General features: G+C 30.9%; 5 protein-coding genes across 8 annotated transcripts; 2 read left to right on the top strand and 3 right to left on the bottom strand.

The window, feature by feature from the left end:
• Positions 1–563: 563 nt before the first annotated feature.
• On the bottom strand, positions 564–5525 carry LOC140669237 (protein dispatched). Of its 2 annotated transcripts, XM_072898885.1 has the most exons (11): positions 4764–5525; positions 4553–4687; positions 3717–4394; positions 3234–3621; positions 2925–3126; positions 2427–2814; positions 2242–2342; positions 1767–2178; positions 1381–1681; positions 992–1292; positions 564–864 (listed from the first exon to the last, which is right to left on the bottom strand). In XM_072898885.1, exons 1-11 carry the CDS (start codon positions 4899–4901, stop codon positions 639–641), a joined length of 3270 nt encoding a protein of 1089 aa, XP_072754986.1. In that variant the 5' UTR covers positions 4902–5525; the 3' UTR covers positions 564–638. The 2 variants fall into 2 exon arrangements, with proteins under 2 accessions (XP_072754986.1, XP_072754985.1); XM_072898884.1 differs by having other exon boundaries at positions 1767–2342.
• Positions 5526–5872: 347 nt separating this feature from the next.
• Positions 5873–8898, top strand: LOC140669240 (BRO1 domain-containing protein BROX). The gene is made up of 7 exons (XM_072898888.1): positions 5873–6146; positions 6401–6631; positions 6743–6838; positions 6956–7134; positions 7208–7383; positions 7500–7732; positions 7857–8898. Exons 1-7 carry the CDS (start codon positions 6046–6048, stop codon positions 8101–8103), a joined length of 1263 nt encoding a protein of 420 aa, XP_072754989.1. The 5' UTR covers positions 5873–6045; the 3' UTR covers positions 8104–8898.
• A 631-nt stretch (positions 8899–9529) lies between these two features.
• Sra (RRM_RCAN_like domain containing protein Sra) lies at positions 9530–14579 on the top strand. Of its 2 annotated transcripts, none has more exons than XM_072898891.1 (5): positions 9530–9837; positions 10327–10588; positions 10668–10857; positions 10953–11105; positions 11230–14579. In XM_072898891.1, exons 2-5 carry the CDS (start codon positions 10334–10336, stop codon positions 11352–11354), a joined length of 723 nt encoding a protein of 240 aa, XP_072754992.1. In that variant the 5' UTR covers positions 9530–9837; positions 10327–10333; the 3' UTR covers positions 11355–14579. The 2 variants fall into 2 exon arrangements, with proteins under 2 accessions (XP_072754992.1, XP_072754991.1); XM_072898890.1 differs by having other exon boundaries at positions 9531–9837; positions 10324–10588.
• Cul5 (cullin 5) lies at positions 12967–18279 on the bottom strand. Of its 2 annotated transcripts, none has more exons than XM_072898886.1 (11): positions 18034–18279; positions 17400–17600; positions 17097–17276; positions 16855–16996; positions 16446–16760; positions 15859–16334; positions 15490–15753; positions 15250–15405; positions 14870–15150; positions 14525–14648; positions 12967–14395 (listed from the first exon to the last, which is right to left on the bottom strand). In XM_072898886.1, exons 1-11 carry the CDS (start codon positions 18049–18051, stop codon positions 14201–14203), a joined length of 2352 nt encoding a protein of 783 aa, XP_072754987.1. In that variant the 5' UTR covers positions 18052–18279; the 3' UTR covers positions 12967–14200. The 2 variants fall into 2 exon arrangements, with proteins under 2 accessions (XP_072754987.1, XP_072754988.1); XM_072898887.1 differs by having other exon boundaries at positions 17991–18036.
• Positions 18280–18809: 530 nt separating this feature from the next.
• On the bottom strand, positions 18810–19750 carry Pfdn2 (prefoldin 2). The gene is made up of 3 exons (XM_072898909.1): positions 19506–19750; positions 19169–19292; positions 18810–19064 (listed from the first exon to the last, which is right to left on the bottom strand). Exons 1-3 carry the CDS (start codon positions 19652–19654, stop codon positions 18882–18884), a joined length of 456 nt encoding a protein of 151 aa, XP_072755010.1. The 5' UTR covers positions 19655–19750; the 3' UTR covers positions 18810–18881.
• Between the last annotated feature and the right edge of the window lie 80 nt (positions 19751–19830).

Below are 19830 nucleotides of genomic sequence, written 5' to 3'. Positions count from 1 at the left end.
TATGTGACAAATAATTGGTAAATACCTAAAATAAATCATTTACATTTACATTTGTTGCATTGTTAATTATCATATAATACTGATAATGTTCATAAGTATATTCGATAAAAGAGACGTTGACTATCATCGAGATTCAAAATTCATACAATATTATTTGACACACATTAGACTTATGTCCATATACATTATATAATACGACATTCTTACAAATTATAGCTAAAACTTATATAGTATAAAAGAGATGTTAATATACTTATTAATTTAAGTTAACATTTAATTTCATAGTAAATAAATAATATACGTACATATATTTTTATTATTAATATATATAGGAAGCTTTATATATATTATAAAAATGTATATATACGTATATATGTACGTGTGTTGCATACATGCATCTATGTGCATTGTACATATATGTAGATGAATGATAAACCATATGTGCTGAATGACCTTAAAGCTATTTGAACACAGCCAACAGTCACATTAATTATATATCACACCTACATACAAGATAACATAGATGGATAGTTGTTTTACACACAATCTGAAAAAGTACACGATTTGTTAAGATGAAAAATTGATATTCCTAGAGAGAATGGCATAATTTAGATTTAAATAACGATAATAATTATATTTCAACGAAGTAATGTCGATAACGGAGACGGTGGTGATGGAGGTCTTCCCGCAAGAGTTTCCAATTCACTGCAATGGAATTGACATACAGAACTGGAGGTACTTAAGGTCGATTCTGACAGCATACCACGTCCTTTATAAGCTTTTCTCGCTCGATTGGCATCCTTGTCGGCTTCAACTACGCTATCATCCTCGTATTTATGAAAACAGATCAAATACCCTTTTAATCTGTAATTTAAGAGATTACTATTAATTATTATAATTTATATACTGTGGCACGTGCTCTTTCCCATTATTAGAATCTTGAAATGCATTTATCTACAGATACAAAATTAAATATATACAAATTTATCACCTTGAATATTCAAACTGAGCGAAGTGTGAAGACGGTCCTATAACCGCTAACATCGAACACAGGAATAGTGTGGCGTATATCCAACTTATACCCATTATGAGTAATAAAAACCCACCAATTTGTCTATAGGCCAACACATAAGAAGGTAACATTAAAGCGCCCGCAGCTCCGCTTGTAATCGCCGCCATAAGAGTTGGACCACCCATCTGTTGTAACGCCGCTTTTACTTTGTCTATTTTTCTCTCAGAAATACATGCTCTATAACTCACAGCATAATGTAAACTGAAGTCTACGGCGAGACCTATAATAAAGCGTGTCCATATGTATTCAATCAATTTTAGGAATATTTTACATTACAACTTAATTAAGCTTCTTTTATCGTTCTTTACCTATTGCTGTAGATATTGCAACGCTCTCCAAAACATTGAGTTTCCAACCAACAAGAATAAGTATAGCGACCGTTACTATTATCGCAGCACCAATAGTTACAATGGCATACAGGCTGATGAGAGGGTTTAAAGTAACCAACGCTAATACTATGAGAGCTAAAGTTAATGACATTCCGATTGCCCATATAGTACCTTCGTACAAAGTGCGTTGCAGTTCATAAAATTCTAAACTACTAATAAACCATCCTCCTCGCATTCCTCTAGGCGCACTTCGTAATTGATCTTGCATCCAACTCTCAACCTAATTCAAATTTAAAGATTAAAATTTACTATCTGTATTATGGTTCATATATAAATGATAATGGTCGATAAATAGTATAACTTACCTCATGAAAAAATTTATCCATGTTCGCAAACGAAAGACTATATACATAAGTACTGTCATATTCGACAACAAGCGCTTTAATTTTAGGCGTTACTTTAAGCAATAGTGTATTGTTCAATCCTTCCGCGGACAATAATGGATCTTTCTCAAATTTTAGACCTGCAGAAACCGCACCATTCTGAATCCATAAATGAGACGTGCGATGTATTTCAGTACTAGCTTCAGCCGCACACTGTCTGAGTACATTGGGTTTATAAGGGAATTTACTGCTTTCGCAGCACGGCATGTATTCGATATGTGGGTCAATTGGATCTATACAACGCCTCTGCATCCACGGACGTAACGATTCAATAAAACAGTTTGATAACAAAGGTCCCATAGTACTATGATAGAACGGTTGACTCCGTAAATTTCTGCAAAATCGTGCAAGCCATAATTGCGACTTTGGATTAGAAATATCAAAGTTTGTATCATACTCTAGTGTTCCTTTTTTGCTGGGGTTAAGATAATCGCCATTGTCGACCGGTTTTATGCCCCATACAAATCTTAATGGTAAAACTTCAGCGTCACTACCAATCTGTATCAATCAAATATATATGTCATATATATACATTTCACATATAGAAATCTAAACTTTAAATAAATGTAAATATATAGGTACCATTTCGTATCGTTCAAACCAAAATCTTTGCGAATATATTAAATCATATCGCTCAAATGGATGTGTATTATGAAACAACTGAAGGTCAATATAATCCGGCAGTTGCAAACCAGGATGATGGAAGACGATAATGCAACATGCTATTGCCATAGTCCCCAAACTTAGTAACCACAACCATCGTAAACGAATCACAATTCCAGTAAGAAAGGAAGTAAACCTTATTGTTACTTTGTCTCCCAAGGATCGTAGGGGACGAATGATCTTCCTGGTAATAAAATTGACAGGTGATAAAGTAGCTAATTTACAATGCTCTGCCACAACCACACATGCTGGTAACCATGTGATCATTAAGAAGAAGTTAGCAATAACCGTCACGCCTGCAAATAAACTAAATAATACACAAAATTATTAATATATACACAAAAGATATATATAAAGTTTAAGAACGTATTAAAGATATACGAAAAAAATTCTATTTATGTATAATAAAGTTAGTACCTGAAGCAATTGATTGCAGTCACATTACTAACAATTGATGCAAAAAAAGCTACTGCTGTAGTGAGAGATGTTACAAACATCGATGGAAAAGCATGTTTCATTGTTGCTTGTACTAAATGTACTAATCCATCATTGGAAAGCTTTTGTTGCTTTCCAGATTCCCATATTTTACAATATATAAATGCATCATCAGCTCCAATACCTGTAACAATTTTATTATATTTAAAATATCTATAGATAAATGTCATAATTACATAAAATTTACTAAAAAAATAATGTATACATATATTTTAATATAAAAGTACTAACCTACAGCAACAACAATGGCCAATAGATTCATAAAGGGAAAGAATTGAATACGTAAAACTAGAGTGTACACTGCATACGAGATGCCAAGACTAAATAGCACTGCGAAAATTGTTGTTATGGTCAACAATATAGAGCCAGTGTATGCCCAAATACAAAAAGTAACAAAGATAAAACCAACGAGTACCAAACTTGAATCAGATACTAATAGTCGGTCAAACAACGTATCTTTTAGGCCAAGTTGCATGCCTTGAACACGAAAGTTTCCATACATTAAATCATCGTTCTCTATCGCTTTATAAAAATCTAGAGTTGCAGAGCTTGCTGCAATTGGGAGAAATAACATGGCAGATTGCAATGTCAAATTTTGTTTACTTTTCGGATCCATATTCTGTAACAATTTAATAGCAAATATTAAGTATATAATATAAAGAAGTATAATCATTCATATTATAAAACTTACTATAAAGTAAGACATATTCTTACCGGACTCGGAATAAAATTAACGTCCAAAAGATAGTGCAGCAAATGATAAGCTGCATTTCTCACATAACATTCAGTTGGCACATGTTTTTGGCAATTGAAATCTTCTGCGCAATTAGGCAATAACTTATGATTATGGTAATAATAAACGCACTGTTGCAAAAGTGTTTTCACTCTACTCAGATCATTTTCTGTAACTCCCAAGCAAGAACTGCGATTAGATAAAAGTGCTACATAGTTAGCTGGCGACCAGCTTCTGCAACATTTATGACTATACTCTTCTTGTATTTGACAGAGAGATGAAAAATGAGCATTTGCACGAAGTACACCGTCAATATGACATTGAGCTAATACGCCTTCCATTGACCATAAATTCTTCTCTTCAGAATCAACAGCAATTACAACACGAGCATATGAAGAAGTTGGTAAATTACAGAAAAAATTATCATTATCAAGATGATTCTGATTTTTTAAATCCACAACATCTTCATCATGCTTCTCTTTCATTTCTAATAATTCCTCCCATTTATCTTTATCCTCACTGCTTGTTTCTTTCAAGCTTGTGTCGTTTAGTAGGTTTTGACAGAGATGTTTCTTTCCTTTCCGTTTATTTTTACCTTTTGGCTTTTTTCGGAGAATACCTTGAGTAGGTAAACTATAATTTTGGGTATGCGTGTTAGACTGAAAAATCAAATTAAGGATTTAATACATGTATATTTTGCTCATTATTTCATCTTTATAGTAATATATATTTATAAATAAAGCTACTTCTGATTGGATAAATATACAATTAGAAACAAGTGAGAAAATAAGCATATAGAATACTGTACTATACATACTTGATTGAGTTGGCGTATGTATTGACGATATTCGAAAGGGTTGTCAGTTAGTTCACCTCTTGGTTTTGTAGCTTCCGTTAAATGATGCCAAGCTGTGAGTCTTTGTGCTAAAATTGTACCTCTTCCTTCAAAACCCTTGAAATATAAATGTTTCATTATCAATTATGGGTCTTTCTCAGATTTAAACCAACAGATTTATATTTATACATACCATTTGAGGATCTGAGAAATCTGGAAGTTTTTCAGTTGTAAGAGGAATAATTAGACACATCGATGAAAATGCAAAAACCAATATCAAAATGATATATGGGTGATGAGCAATTAGACGAGGGTACCAGAATGTTTCCATTTCTATATATTCTTACTTCTTTGTGTTTTATATGTTCATTTTAAGTACATATGTATGAAATGAATGAAGAAAATCACAGATATAATTAATATAACAGTTATAAGTAGTTAACTAGTCATTTATATATTTGCAACAACATTGTATGTGAAACACTTTTTTATAATGAACAAATTTCTTGTATCACATAATCATTCTGGTCATTCATTTCATTTTATTCAACACTTTAGCGAATATTTTCAACGTTCTTGGTAGAATGCTCTTATTATTTCCAGAATGCTCAACTTCTGTTATTTCCAGAATTCTCACTTATTTATCACAGCCTACGCTTTGTATATAGTTTCGAAGATATCTAAATGAGAGATATCAGTATTTAACGAGTCGGAGATACATGGGGAAACGATCGTATATGAACGCAACAAATTTCAGCTAACTTGTTTGAATCCCTCAATATATTTCTTATAAATAATATTTCTCTTTTTATTTTCATATTTTTTGATTCACTCACATTAAACACATCGTACTTTTAATCTCTTATTAATTTCTCGCGATAAGTAATTACGTTATGCGTCTACTTCAAATAATAGCACGTGTTTACATTACAATGATAAATGGTACGATCCGAGTGAATCGTGAATGTGTAGATATATGACGTGAAGCCCGCATCAGACTACGCATTGAAGATTCAGATTGAAATTTGACCAATCAGGACAAAGCAATTTTAGTTCCTTTTATTCTGATTTGTCAAATTCTAATCTTTCAGTGCGTAGTCCGATACGAGCTTAAGGAAATAACTGAAAGAATATAAGATGTTATTCCAGACAAGGAGGAATCTGATTGGCTACACCATTTGTTGTCCATCTTTTCGAGCAAAACGCCACACACACACACACACACGGTATATATATATATATATATATATATATATATATGTATGGACTATTATGAGAAAGTGCGAGAAAGTGGAATATTAAATAGATATGTACATAAAGTGCGATATAGTGCATATCTTTCATTGAGCATTGAGCATTGAGTGTAACAACGTAGCGTTCGTCTTGTCTTATCTGTCAAAAGTGACAAGTCGGCAACCGGATCGGAATCGCGACACCGATCAGACGTAGTTTCTACGTAAAATCTGTGCGACGCGATGGCTCACTGGTTTCATCGTAACGTGTTAAAAGCAACAACAAACCAAAAATTCGAGTTGAAAGTCTCGAATCCTACAGACGCCACCAGAAAGCTCTGCAGGTTAGAGATTTTAGAAACGAAATCATGTATTGCGTAGACTGCTGATAATGAATATAATCCGATAATTATATTACTTCTCAAGACAATACATAATTATTAGAGCATACTTTGACACCTGTGTTGTAATATGAGATATTAGAGTTTTACATTTTTTTTCTAATATTACTAAAAATTTTTCTTTTTTATTTAAAAATTATATATATATATATATATTTTTTTTTTTTTTATTAAAAAGTATTTACGCATATTTTCAGTGACTTGAAGCTGTCAAGAGCTAGACTTTTAGATTTGATCAGAAATGCAAACAATACCAGCGATACAATAGAACCTGCATTTCTTAGTTATCTGAGTTTCTTATATGGCTTTTTGTGGGAAGTTAAACCATCCGAGGAAGAAGCACAACATGTTGGCAGACCTAATCCTAGCAAACTCAGAAATGTTCTTGTATTTAAGTGGACTCAAACATTACTTGGTGGAGGCACATTGTAATTAATTATAAAAATTATATTAATTATAAGAATACTGAAATAAGATGATTTCTAAATGATTTCAAGATTATTTCTAATTAAAAATTATAATTTTTTGCTTTATTAAAGCTCCAGTGCTGATTCTGTTTATGAAGCAGCCAATATGAGCATTAATATAGGTCTCTGGTTCATGAAGCATGCAGCTATGATTGCAGCAAAAGATGAGTAAGTTTGAATTAAATGAGATCTTAAAATAATTAATATTATGTAATATTTATATAATAATATATATATAGTATAAAAATAAGGAAAAAATAATTATCTATTAATTATAATATTTAGCATTACAATGAATGAAGCTAAAGAAGTACATAGCATGTTAAGACGAGCTGCTGGAATATTTACCTTTGTACAGACGGAGTTTTTGCCACAATTGGCTAATCCACCTCCATTGGGAAGTGATTTAGATCCACGTGTGTTAAATGCATATGTTAATCAGTGTACAGCAGAAGCACAAGAAGGTTGTACTACATAACTATGTGACTTTAACAAATTTACTTAATTGTGCTTATATCATTTTTTTTCATTATATAGTGACAGTGGCTAGAGCAATAGAACTCAAACACAATTCTAGTTTGATAACAGCTTTAGCCAATGAGACCAGTAAATTATTTCTGGATGCTGCTAACACTCTTCGTCCATTCAAGCCAGAAATATCTGCCCAATGGATAAAATATTTGGAGCTAAAAGCAGCATTTTATCAGTCTTATGTAAGCTTAAAAATTTGTAAAAAAATTGATTATTTAAACATTATAAATGTAAATAAAAAGATTTATTATTTATTATTATTATTCATAAACAAATATCCATAAATCTATGTTTCTAGGCTTATAACTATTGTGGTGAAAATTTATTAGCAATGGATAAATGCGGCGAAGCGATACGAGCGATGCAAGAAAGCGATTCATGTTTGAAGAAAGCGAAAGCGCTATGTCAAGAATACGGGAAAACGCACGGACCTGCGCCTCGCGTTAAACCGGATCAACATGCTGTATTTAAACGTCTTGCACCTATAGTGAAACTCACTCTCGATAAATGTAACCGAGAAAACGGTTTAATGTAATTATCTCATTTAATCATAACGCGTATTATTATTATTATTATTTCATCGAGATATTACGTATCATATTTTAATGTATTAATTAAACAAAATTTATTAATCGAGAAATTTAAATAATACCAGATATCATCATACAGTACCAGGAGAAGTTCCAACTTTAGATACAAAAGCTACTTACGGCTTAGTCAGCCCAATCGACTTCCAGATGCCGTCACCGAACTCCATTTGGAATTTAGGTACATACAACGTATTAGTCGGAGTAAAAGCAGCAAAAGTAGAAAAAGAGCAGACTTTGCCACCAGTTAAAGAAGAGGCAATTCATCAAAGCAGTAAGGAGCCGAAAAATGAAAGCGGTTGTATTCTACAATAAGAATCTTCCTGCAATGATATGATTTGTAAATGCTTTTTTCTTGTCACAGTGATATTAATTTTAATTGCGATAGACATGTGTGGACGCAATGTACAAGTTAAATGACATAAATATGTGTGTCACACACAAGTACAAATTTTGTTGTGAAACAAAAAAGCATTAATTGTTAGATAAAGGTAAAAGTACAAGAGATATTTATTTATTATGCAAAAATGTTTAATTTAATATATAGCTTGTAGTAAGTAGGTGAGCTACTACAAAAACTGTATCAGTATACATATACATATATCTACATCATTCTGCACATGTCTAAAACTTTCAAAGCAATTTTTATATTCATATAACATGAAATAACATGTGTGATGCAATCCATATGTAATTTGCTTTTAACGTTGCAATATAATTAAGTATATAATTGTATGTACAAGTGACTTCTTGCTAAAAACAAAGAATTGTCATGAACATTATTTTAATCGTTATGTGAACTAGTCAATGCTTTAGCGAAGGAGATATTTTTAATAAGTGCAATAATGAGAAAAAATGTTTGCAATTAATATGCATGTAATGCGTATTATCAATCTAATATAACATAAATATCCTTTCTACATATTTTTTTATATAAGCTATAGGTTTAAAGATATAACAAAATGTTCAATTTAGATTAAAGAAAGAGATATATGTATACAAAAATGTATTTCAAAAACATGTTAAACTAATGCAAAGCATTAGTTATTACTAAATTATAGCGATCTTTGTTAGTATTTATTATTTATGATATATTCAGCAGTTATATAAGTATGACCAGTATTGTCTATCAAAAGTAAAAATTTGCAAGTTAATGTATTTTATATTGGCTTTTAAAAAGTATATTTACATGATATATAATAAAGAAATTTTAATTGTTATATAATTTAAGTAAAAAATTTTTGTATGCAATATATATTATTAAGATCTCTACGTGTATTCTTTATAATACTCTAAAAATAAAGGACACATTAAATTACAGCCTAAAAAAATCATATTTAAAGATATTTTTCCACATATACACATATCTATATATATATAAGGAAAACTATAATTTACTTGTATGTATCTACATAACTTATACATTAAAAATGTACGAAATAAAAACACTATGTTATTAAATAAAAAAATATTTGGGTGTGTTTAGGGTATCATAATATCTAACTTATTAATTTTTAAATGTCATTTTGAAGAATTATCAGAAATTTTAATTATGATTATATCAGGTAACGAATTTATTCAGCTGCTCCAAAATTGTCTCGCAACTTGACAAGTTTTCTGTCCGATAATTAATTATATATTTCGATATAAAAGCTCAGATACACTTGTACTCAAATAGTGTGTTTTCAATAGTTCCACGTTCCACCACTCCTACTGTGCACTCTAACCTACCCTAATCTGTACCCCGACCATGGCATTCGATCGGATCGCGATACGGATGGGACGCGCGAGGTTGTTCTTGTTATAAAGTCAACGATGACGTGCGGTTACGTTGTAATAACAACAATGAAATAGCAAATGTCGTCGAAAATAAGGTAGAAGTGAATACATCTCGAGAATGATGTTGATATCATTGATTGACAGCTACGCGATTAAATTCGTTAAGATGGTGCAGACATTACGTATGTAACGAAATATACCTGTGACGAAAACAGCGTTTTGAAAACATTCATCACGGTGTTTGATCTCCTCTTCATTTAGAGATCGAAGGTAAGAAACAAAAAACTTACACCTCTTATTGTTATTGTTTATCGCGACTCATCGAATAATATGAATGTCACCTGCAATAACATTGAGTCGTACGTACATACGTGTTATTTTCTTTGCTTTGTATTGTCTGATGACAATGAACTTGATCTGATGACACATTGTCAATAAAGCAAATCTACTGCTCACATTGCTCTTTTATTAATCAATAGGAAGATATTATATGCAAAAAACATTTCAGAAAACACAAATATATCTCTTGCAAAATATATTTCAATTATAATTTAATTTATATACATAAATAATCTGATTTTTTTCCTTCATTTTCATTCATTGCATTTATATAAGTATGGAAGTATTACTTAATGTAATGTTATATTTCCTTCCATTTTATATATTAGATGATAAATACACTTAAAAATCTTAAATTTTATAAATTTTTAAGTTTATATATACTAATTCAAAATTCTTATTTATTTTTAAATCTAGCAGGAAAAAAATGGAAGAAAAATGCAGTAATACAGGTTTGATAGAGGAGGGGGAGCTTGAAGATTCTGAAAATATAATAATTAATGAAGTGGATGGTTTACCAAATTTACATCCAAATTACGAACAATTAGAACTAGAATTTGAAAGAGAAAGCCACGATACAGACATCAGATCAATCGATGAATTAGTTCATGATGAAGACTTACCAACTTCTGTAATTGTTACTAACGTTGATCCTCGAGTTTTTAAAAATGACGATCTAAAGGTAATAAAATAGTCTTGCATGAAACATAATTAATGACAAACCTATTCTGTTATATTGTGATATTATTCTATTCTTATAGCCAGCCATAGAAAATCTCTTCAAACAATTTGGAGATGATGCTACATTTCAATACTTTAGATCCTTCAGAAGAATGAGGGTAAATTATAATTCTCCCAATGCTGCAGCAAATGCAAGATTACATTTGCATCAGACACATTTTGGAGAAACTGATATTAATTGTTATTTTGCACAACCAGTGACGCCTATAGGTTTGTAATTAGTGTGAAATTTTCTATTGTATACTTAAGCGTTTTTTACAATGATAAATAAAAAAGTACTTTTTATTAAAAATCTTAATTTCTAGATATGGAGGATCAACATCTTCAACCACCTGCTCTTACTAAACAGTTCCTCATATCTCCTCCTGCTTCTCCACCAGTTGGTTGGCAACCACGTGAAGAAGGAGAGCCACTCGTTAATCACGATTTATTAGCTGCTATAGCCAATTTATCTGCAGGTTACTATTATCGCTTATTATCTCGAGTTTATCTTTTATGTAGAAATAAAAAAGATAATGTGATATTATATTATCTAAATCTCTCTGAGAAATTTCTAGTATACAAGAATAATGAATATTACAGGTGGAACTCATGAGATACATCCAGGAGGATCAGGACAGCCGGGCATAGTCGTACATGTTTGTGAGAGTGCGAATTCGGGAAAGAATGCGCCTCGCATTCAACACACACGATGTCCGGAACACTAATTTTCCCTTCTCCCGGTTTTTGATTTATCATACATTGATAAGGTCTTATAACCCACAGAGTAACTAGGCTCGAGCTGAAAGAAGAGCACATCTAGTGAGCGATTTTAAATTAAAAAGTATTATTATCTCAAGGTTATAATTCACACATCCGATTGTGTGGCTAGTATCCAAATGATGAAAAAAAGTGATGCATTGTAAAAAGATTGATAGTTTGCAGACAACGATGAAGTCTGGTACATAATATTTACCAAGCTTCCTATGGGTAGCAGTGATCTATAAATATCAATTCTCTATAAATATCCATTGTTATATAATCAAGAAATAGAGTTTAAAATTGTGTTTGTACATTTGTGAATTGCTTACATTTCTTATTTCTTATAATATATGTGCGACGAGTTGAAAAAATTCCAACAATTTGGCCTATATTGTTTCTACATTATTTCCTTAACCAATAATTGTGTCAATAATTGATATTATATCGTACATATCGTGAAAAATTACGTCCGATGTGATAAAATTAAAAGTCGATGAATCAAAGACGGAAATTGTTGAAGATATATTCAAAAATTTTGCAATTCTACCTCTCATTGTCGGTGTGTTATTTCTATTCTTAAATAGCACATAATGTAAAACACAGTATTGTTGTAAATCCATAAAAGATACTATAGTCTTAGAATAATCAATTGACACAGAGAATCAAAAAGGAGTGTTTAATGGCTCTATTTTATTATTTATTCTAATATTTTTCTTTTTTTTTTTTTTTTTTTTTTTTTTGAAAATACTTTTAAGATTATTTTTTTTGGTGATTTTTTAATTGAGTCTTGCGTGCATGCGAGAAAAAATCTATGGAAGTATATGACATTAATATGTATGTGATATTTGTGTGTATACGAATGTATTGTTCTAAAAATATCGTGTGGTTCTTCGTTCTGTGTGTTTTCTGTAGAAAAAGCTAGCTCACATTAGCTTGAACATCTTAAATCTATATCTATGATCTCTTGTCAATGAAGTTTATAAAATCACCTATTGTTATCACTTTGCTCTTTAAGGATTAAGTTAGTAAAACAAAAAAAAAATAGGATAGGCATCGATACCGTGTGTGATCATATCAGCGTTATACTGATTTACACAACGGCAGTGGTGATTGTGTATATGTACATATACTGTTCTGCATGTGTGTGAAACAATTATAATTCCTGTTATTGCAAGATTTGTGACCTAAAAATAATTGTTGAATATTTATAAATACTTTATAGTAACACTTACTTTTATATAGTGTGTAGTATCATTCGTATCCTCCTGGCGATGAAAAATATTGTAAAACCGTTTTACTGCATCATTTAATTTTAATCTTTCTTTATCGAATAATTGAAAATCTATATAAATAACTAATACATAAATAATTATTATATACCGGAGGAAATAATGTACAAATGATTTGTATTAAAAAAGAAAATATAAATATGAATTATTTTATGTTAAAATTCTGACATATATATATATATATATATATATAGTCTGATGTAAGTGCTACTTGTTACCACGTGGAATTTATTGCATAGTAATGATAATAGGTAAAAATAGAAATTCAATGAGATTCGATAAGAACGTATTGTATACAGTTATGAAATGTTCTGTCGTTTAATTCATTGAGATTTTATACCATTACACTCGTCTTTCACTCTTATTGAAGTTATATAAAAGCTTTATACATATAACCGTCGTTATTATTTGCTTAAGTAACTATTCTGACGATTATTTCGACAATTTGAACCATCGTAACTACGGTCCAGATGTAGAAATCATATAAATACATATATTTCTATCATCGCTAAAATCAAATTTGGTGTTGCGAGGTACGTGCTTATGCATTAAAGTATTAAAGTATTGTTATAGGCCATTGGATAACATTCGTCGGGCTTTTAATGTGTATCCTGAAAATGAGAATTATGAATATCTTTGAACGCCGTCCGCAAATTATAAATTCTAGTAATAAATCAAAAATATGTTGTGCCATGTAGAGAATATTCCAGACCAATTCTTTCGCAATAATCCATATCTCAGTGGTGAGTAAATCCATATATAAAACATTATAGTATGCATATATTTAATTAAATATATATATGCGGATTTTTATTTATGATTGAATTTTATTTTTATTTATAATTGAGTTTTATGCAATGTGTATATGTACACACACATACACACACAATATGTGTGCACTGTCGTCCAAATATGTGCATGGATCTAATTGATGTTTTAGTGCCAAATTGTTTCTTATATTAATATTGTAACAAAAATTCTTTTTTTTTTTAATAAGTTTAACACAACAAAATTTTTTAAAACGTTATAACGATATTTTGAGAATGCTTTTTTAGTAAAATATAAATATAAATAGTGGGAATAGTGGTAGCACGCGATCCTGACAATTTTTTCTTTAAATTTAATCCAATTCTAATTAGATTAATACAGATCCACTATATTAATCTAATACAATGTCCAAAAAAATAAACGATAAATGTTAGTTTTATCATGATACGATATTTTACATCTTTCTTATTATTATTGCGACATTTTTCAGTTTTATTACATATTTCACTTATTCATGTATAATAATCGGCAAATGCTGGCAATATAAATTGCCTCGTCGGCATCTTATTTGAAAATCTAATCAAATATCGCCTTTTCCTCCTTTTCAAACTGTATTACAAGAAAACAGATGAAACATAATCGCGCGGACTCGAACGTATATCCCTCGCATATATTGAAAAAACTAAATTTTTTTTATAAAAATATAATATTAACCATAGTTCGCGAACAATCTTGTATGTATATATAATTCCGTGTTATGCCATGTACACAAATGTATTAATGTCATCATCGTGCCTACGAATATACTTGTGTTCAATGAGCCATTCAATTTGTTCCTTTATCATCTTTTTACTCGGTAAAAACATATTTTTCAATATATCCACTAGTTCGGTCTGTAGTTGCGCGTTAGTAATCTTCTTGCGCATTTTTAAGATCTTGATAATAGCTTCCTGTGAAGTCAAATATAAGAAGATAAAAATTATTCATATAATCTTTGAATAAACTTCGAATAAATGTCATTCAATATTTTTCTAGGTATTATGTTGTGCTATTTCATTTAAAAATGATATATCATGTACCTGTACTCGTAATATTCTGAGTTGTACAATAGATTGGTTGTCCTCTTCTCTGCTACGCTCTGTTGATAATTGAAGACGTCCTATCAAGTTTATTTTTCCCCGCTTTTGCATCTTGCCATTTTTTCTAATGTCAAAAATAATTATACATAATAATATTTGTAAACATAATTTGTATCATTTTGAAAATAAATCTACATTATTGCCCATACAGACATACACAAATACTAAATTCCAAAATATAATCAATGAAATGTAATATATATTTTATAAAAACGAATTAAAGTAAAATACAATTAATATAGCATTGTGCAATATTTTTTGTTAATATAAAAAATAGATACGAACACAATAGCGAATTCTTGATTGACCCAAAATCTTGTATCATTCGCAAAATCTTTTGGAGTGGCGGCATGCGGTTCCACCAAAAGAAGTTGTCGTTTTAACTTTGGGAAGGCACACAAAGACCATAGAGTTCGTCTAAGTTCGGGATCTGGAAGCTCAGTAGCTAATCGGAGATTCTCGTACGTGACCTTTTCGTTGGGTCGTTGATTCCAGGCGAACAACACTGCCATTTGAAAGGTCGTTACGTCTATATCGAAACGTCCAACTTTATTTGCAAAGGTTATCTGGAACATTAACATGTCATGATATACGCATTAAGAAATGAAAATGTCTTGAAATATTGCTCGAATAAAAGTAGAATTTTATTAATATTTGCAGGATACCGTTCCGTTCGACATGTGGTGATGCCATTGCAACTTCCTTCCACTATGCTTCTTTTTATAAAATTCTTCAACCTCCGGAATATAATCTTCCAACTGAAGCGGTAAACTCACAGTAACACGTTCACTGCCTCTAGCCCATGCACCCGCATTAAGAATCTATAAGAATAAAATATATATACATATGTATATATTTGTGTGTGTTTGTGTATGTATGTGTGTATGAAAAAAGCATATAGTTACCTTAATATTTATGCTATCTGCAATGGCGGCTCGACATTGTTCCTTAAATTGCTGATTCAGATCCTGAGATACTTTAATATCTTGAAACATACGAGCTAACTTATTAACGAAGTCTGCAGGCATACCGACTTCACGAAGCATATCTACCATATTCTCTTCTTTTTCCGAGTCTGTGGTCGTATCTAATATTAATCGTCTAGTTAAATGCGCTTTATGATAACGCATAAACACATCCTTGTTTTGAACGTATTTTAACACTAACAGCTAAAATAAAATACAATATAACATAAATTTCAGCAAAAATATTTGATTTTTAATTTATGATATTAATGAATACAATTGTGTCTCATTGTATATATATTTACTGACCACATCCTTCAATTTACTTTCAATTTCGTCGGTGGTCAGTTTCTTACTGAGAGGTGTTTTTCTAAGAAGCATATCACAGAAATTCGCGAGGAGTTCTGGACACTTCGATTCAGCTAATCCATTGTTGTTAGTAATAGGTCTACTATTTAAAACAGATGCGCCACCGATTCCAGAACCCTGTCGAGTAGGTAATTCTAATTTAAATACTGAGGCGTCATTGACAACGAGCTTATAAGCTTTATCTCGTGCTGTAAGAAACCGTGGATCATCATCGAATGCCTGTTTAACCAGCGTGGAAAATCTATGGAAAAGATCTAACAGTCTTTCCACGTATTTTTCAGAATCTTGAGTAATAACGTCTACAGCTGCCATCATGTCGGTAAGACCTGCACTCGCGATATGTTCTTCTAAATTTCTCAACATAGGACTTACGCCATCTGACACTCTATCCATTAATTTTAACATAAGGCGAAGCTCTGCAATTATTATATCTTGTTAACTAATCGTTGGTAAAAAAAAATGGCATGTATTACTATAAAATTAATCGCAAACCAACAAAATTGCAAATTGCAAACAGTGATACTCACTGTCAGTTTGATTATGTTGTATCATTCGCGGACACTCTGCGAGTATGGCTGGTTTAAAAGTAGCAACTAATACTTTTACGCAACAATCCGTTAACCGTTGCATACTCGCGGTATTCGGTTCCAAGTATTTTTGAGCACGCAATTCCTCTTCTCTCAATTTTGATTCGGCGTAACGCATATAAGTCTCTACACCATGCATAGACAAATGTTCCGGTGCTTTTACCCAATAAAACGCTTCAGTGGCTTGTATGTATGCAGCTTCAAAATTTTCCCTATATATTTGAAGCTTATCGGTAGGATTTGAACACAAGTTTACTGAAATATTAAAATGTTATATATTATTAGAGAAAATTTTTTTTTACTATATAACCATATAAATTTATAATGCATATTATTTCATAACAATTACCATAAGATTCTCTGACACCGATAACAAGTTGAGAATCAAACGCTTCGCCATTTCTTTCGGCTCGTACTAATCTCATGGCTGCTTCTTGAAGTTTTTGTTTTATGTCATTGAATATACTTTGGTTCCAACTATCCAACATTAGCTACAAGAAAAAAGCACAAAAGATGAACAAAAAAATAATATGTAAAATATAAAAAATATGTAATATATAATATTTTATACATATTTCATAAAACCTTTACCTTTCTAACTATATCATCAGGTTGGTTCCTTTTTTGTGTGCTGGAACTAGTTTTTCCCGCGAGATACGGTTCTAATTGTCTAAATGGTGTTGGTAAATAGTTACATTGTGTAAAAAACTTTCTCCACTCAACTATATATGCTTTCAACAATGCTTGTTCTTCTTGATGTGCTAAAACTCTCTGTGCAAAGTTATAATATATATTTTGTTTTAGTCTGACAAATGAAACAAGTGTGCTAAAACTATAACCTTAACATAAAATAGTTTTAGCATAAACTAATTAGTTGTTTTCTGTTTTTCTGACCTGTTGAGCTTGTTGTATAAAATCCATTATATCATCTTTTAGGGCATCACGTAATTTGGGAGGTCCTTTGTCGTCCCATAAGCATACTTGAACAGCATAAAATAAATCCTGCCATTCTCCTTGTGTTACTGGTTCTTGCTTAAGTAATTTCAATATAATCGGTCGCATTTGTGGCCATTTTTCTTCAAATTGTGCTTTATCCTAAATATTAAATATATCATTTCTTGTTAAATACATTGAAAAAAAAAAGGGACTAACAAACAAAAAGTAAATAACTCAGATATTTTAATATCTTGATAAAATTAGTCGAAATGTAAGGGAAAAAAAAAAGTTAAAATATAAATGTGTAAAATAAAAATAATGTTCGAGTTAATATTCAATAAAAATTCGATTAAGCATTTAATTACGATAACATAAAATGAACGCGATAAGACAACATAAATGTATATTTTTTGAACGTTAATGTCAAATAAATTTTAACATTGGTGCTGCATTTTGCGACATAATTGTCTGTTATTGCGTAGTATGTGAGATAAAATAACATCAATTTTTGCGGTCGAAATCCTATTTCGACGAGATAAAAGGATTTACCATGCTTTTCTAGTAGTAATTTGTTTATTCACTGTTCACTAACCTTCAACATCGCCGCCATCGTAAATTTTTGACGCACACGTCCAGTAGAATTTTCGGAGCACTACGCCAATGAGCAGGTAAAGCGATCGCGTGCCCGCACAGGTCGATTCAGATCACTTGAAAATGGACCACATCATGCGAGATATTCGCAAAATGTTGTAATTATTTCTTCTTAGTAAAGAGTAGTGATAAAGATTCTTGAGTATCTCTAGCTGAAAATAAATTCGCATCTGTATATGACGATTGCGCAAAGTCCCTTTTATGCGAAAAGCACGTGCTACACAATTCCCTATGAGACGTCTTGAACATCTCAATTGGACAATTTTACAAGAGTAAACATGGCGAAAGGTTTTTAAACGTATATTTTGAAGCTGTTTAATCTTTTTCGAAATGTACGATTGAAATATATATTAAATTTACATCTTTGTAGGATTATATTTAAATATAAATTTTCTTTGTGCAGATAAAATAAATATATAAATATATATTCGTCTTATAGAGGAGAAAAACATATAAGTCTTATCCTATATTTCATTTTTATTAATATATAATGCTAAAGATAAAAATAATCAAAAGCCTTCAACAATGAAACTGTAGATATCTAATTTGTGTATTTGCAAGATTTCACAATATTGTAATTTTTTTTTTTTTACAAACACATTTACAGACCAAGTATCTAACAGAATAGTTTATAAAGCATAGAAATTGTTTATCAAAATGATATAATAAATAAACACAGAGGGTAATTTAAAAATGTATACAACTGAAGAGATATGAGTTATTGACTTTGATTCTTCATTTATGAAATGCCTTAATATATAAATATCGAAAAATAATTATTTATTACATTTAAACCTCAATTGGATTCACAACAATTGCCTTTCTTTTAGTTTCCTTGTTGTTATTATCTTCTCCTTGTTGCTGCAAATCATCTTGACCTCTGATTCTGATATTATGCTTCTCCTTAAATTCATTTATCTCAATTCCTTTCTTTGTTACCTGATCGTTTAAAGCATCTATCACTTTTATCAACTGAAAATACATTTAAATTTATTATCATATGTATATAAAAATTATATCCTCTTTCAAGAAGAATCCAAAGAACACTAATATCAATATGTGATAATAAGTTATACTTGTTCTTTATTTGTCACCAGAGCAGGCATAACATCTTCCACCGTACGTTCGCACAAAACTCCGCCAATCATCCGGTAGCACTTTCTCTTGGGATCTATGTTCTTTAATGTATCGATAACAATTCTGAAATATCAGTTTTATATATACATATATATATATTAGTTGGATGGATGACGATTTATCAGCACAAAAAATTATCGATTGTCCCAAGATTGTTCGATTGAGTTTCACGAAATTGAAAATTTGCGACAAATTCTTTCTTAAATTTTTTTCGCGTTAAATAATATAATTATTAAAGGGGCAAACTGCAAGTGTACAGGTTAGCTCGACTCATACTTGTGCTCGTTCAATTCCATTTCCATTTCGGACAGTTTATTTGCCAACATTCTCTGCTCATTTCGGAGCGTTTGAAACTCTACAAGTATCTCCTCGGTGGATTTCTCTTTTTTCGACGATGTTTTCGCCGATTTTTTCTCACTGGCCATATTAGGAATTATAATCACAATTCTACGATGACGATATCGAAGTATCGGGCAACGGCGAGAACAGTCAACACGAGTCAACAATTGGAAACGGCCATGAACGCAGCCAAAGTGCAGAAAGTCATGTTAGAAAATATTGAAATAGAAGAGAAATGCTCTCGTCGCGTTCGATAATTTAC

Source organism: Anoplolepis gracilipes, chromosome 9, assembly GCF_047496725.1.
Source record: "Anoplolepis gracilipes chromosome 9, ASM4749672v1, whole genome shotgun sequence".
NCBI classification, from domain to species: Eukaryota; Metazoa; Arthropoda; class Insecta; order Hymenoptera; family Formicidae; genus Anoplolepis; species Anoplolepis gracilipes.
This window is presented reverse-complemented; position numbering and strand designations above follow the sequence as displayed.

Coding starts and splice junctions, on each gene's coding strand:
- LOC140669237 (XM_072898884.1), bottom strand. CDS start 4,901: ATGGAAACATTCTGGTACCCTCGTCTAATTGCTCATCACCCATATATC. Junction 3,127..3,233: donor GGCCATTGTTGTTGCTGTAG/GTTAGTACTTTT, acceptor AAATTGTTACAG/GTATTGGAGCTGATGATGCA. Junction 2,343..2,426: donor GGTTTGAACGATACGAAATG/GTACCTATATAT, acceptor TGATTGATACAG/ATTGGTAGTGACGCTGAAGT.
- LOC140669240 (XM_072898888.1), top strand. CDS start 6,046: ATGGCTCACTGGTTTCATCGTAACGTGTTAAAAGCAACAACAAACCAA. Junction 7,135..7,207: donor TACAGCAGAAGCACAAGAAG/GTTGTACTACAT, acceptor TTCATTATATAG/TGACAGTGGCTAGAGCAATA. Junction 7,733..7,856: donor AACCGAGAAAACGGTTTAAT/GTAATTATCTCA, acceptor AAATAATACCAG/ATATCATCATACAGTACCAG.
- Sra (XM_072898891.1), top strand. CDS start 10,334: ATGGAAGAAAAATGCAGTAATACAGGTTTGATAGAGGAGGGGGAGCTT. Junction 10,858..10,952: donor ACAACCAGTGACGCCTATAG/GTTTGTAATTAG, acceptor CTTAATTTCTAG/ATATGGAGGATCAACATCTT. Junction 11,106..11,229: donor TATAGCCAATTTATCTGCAG/GTTACTATTATC, acceptor TGAATATTACAG/GTGGAACTCATGAGATACAT.
- Cul5 (XM_072898886.1), bottom strand. Junction 16,997..17,096: donor CTGATGATATAGTTAGAAAG/GTAAAGGTTTTA, acceptor TTTTTCTTGTAG/CTAATGTTGGATAGTTGGAA. Junction 14,649..14,869: donor AATCAAGAATTCGCTATTGT/GTTCGTATCTAT, acceptor TTTTGACATTAG/AAAAAATGGCAAGATGCAAA.
- Pfdn2 (XM_072898909.1), bottom strand. CDS start 19,654: ATGGCCAGTGAGAAAAAATCGGCGAAAACATCGTCGAAAAAAGAGAAA. Junction 19,293..19,505: donor ATGGAATTGAACGAGCACAA/GTATGAGTCGAG, acceptor CTGATATTTCAG/AATTGTTATCGATACATTAA. Junction 19,065..19,168: donor TGGTGACAAATAAAGAACAA/GTATAACTTATT, acceptor ATGTATTTTCAG/TTGATAAAAGTGATAGATGC.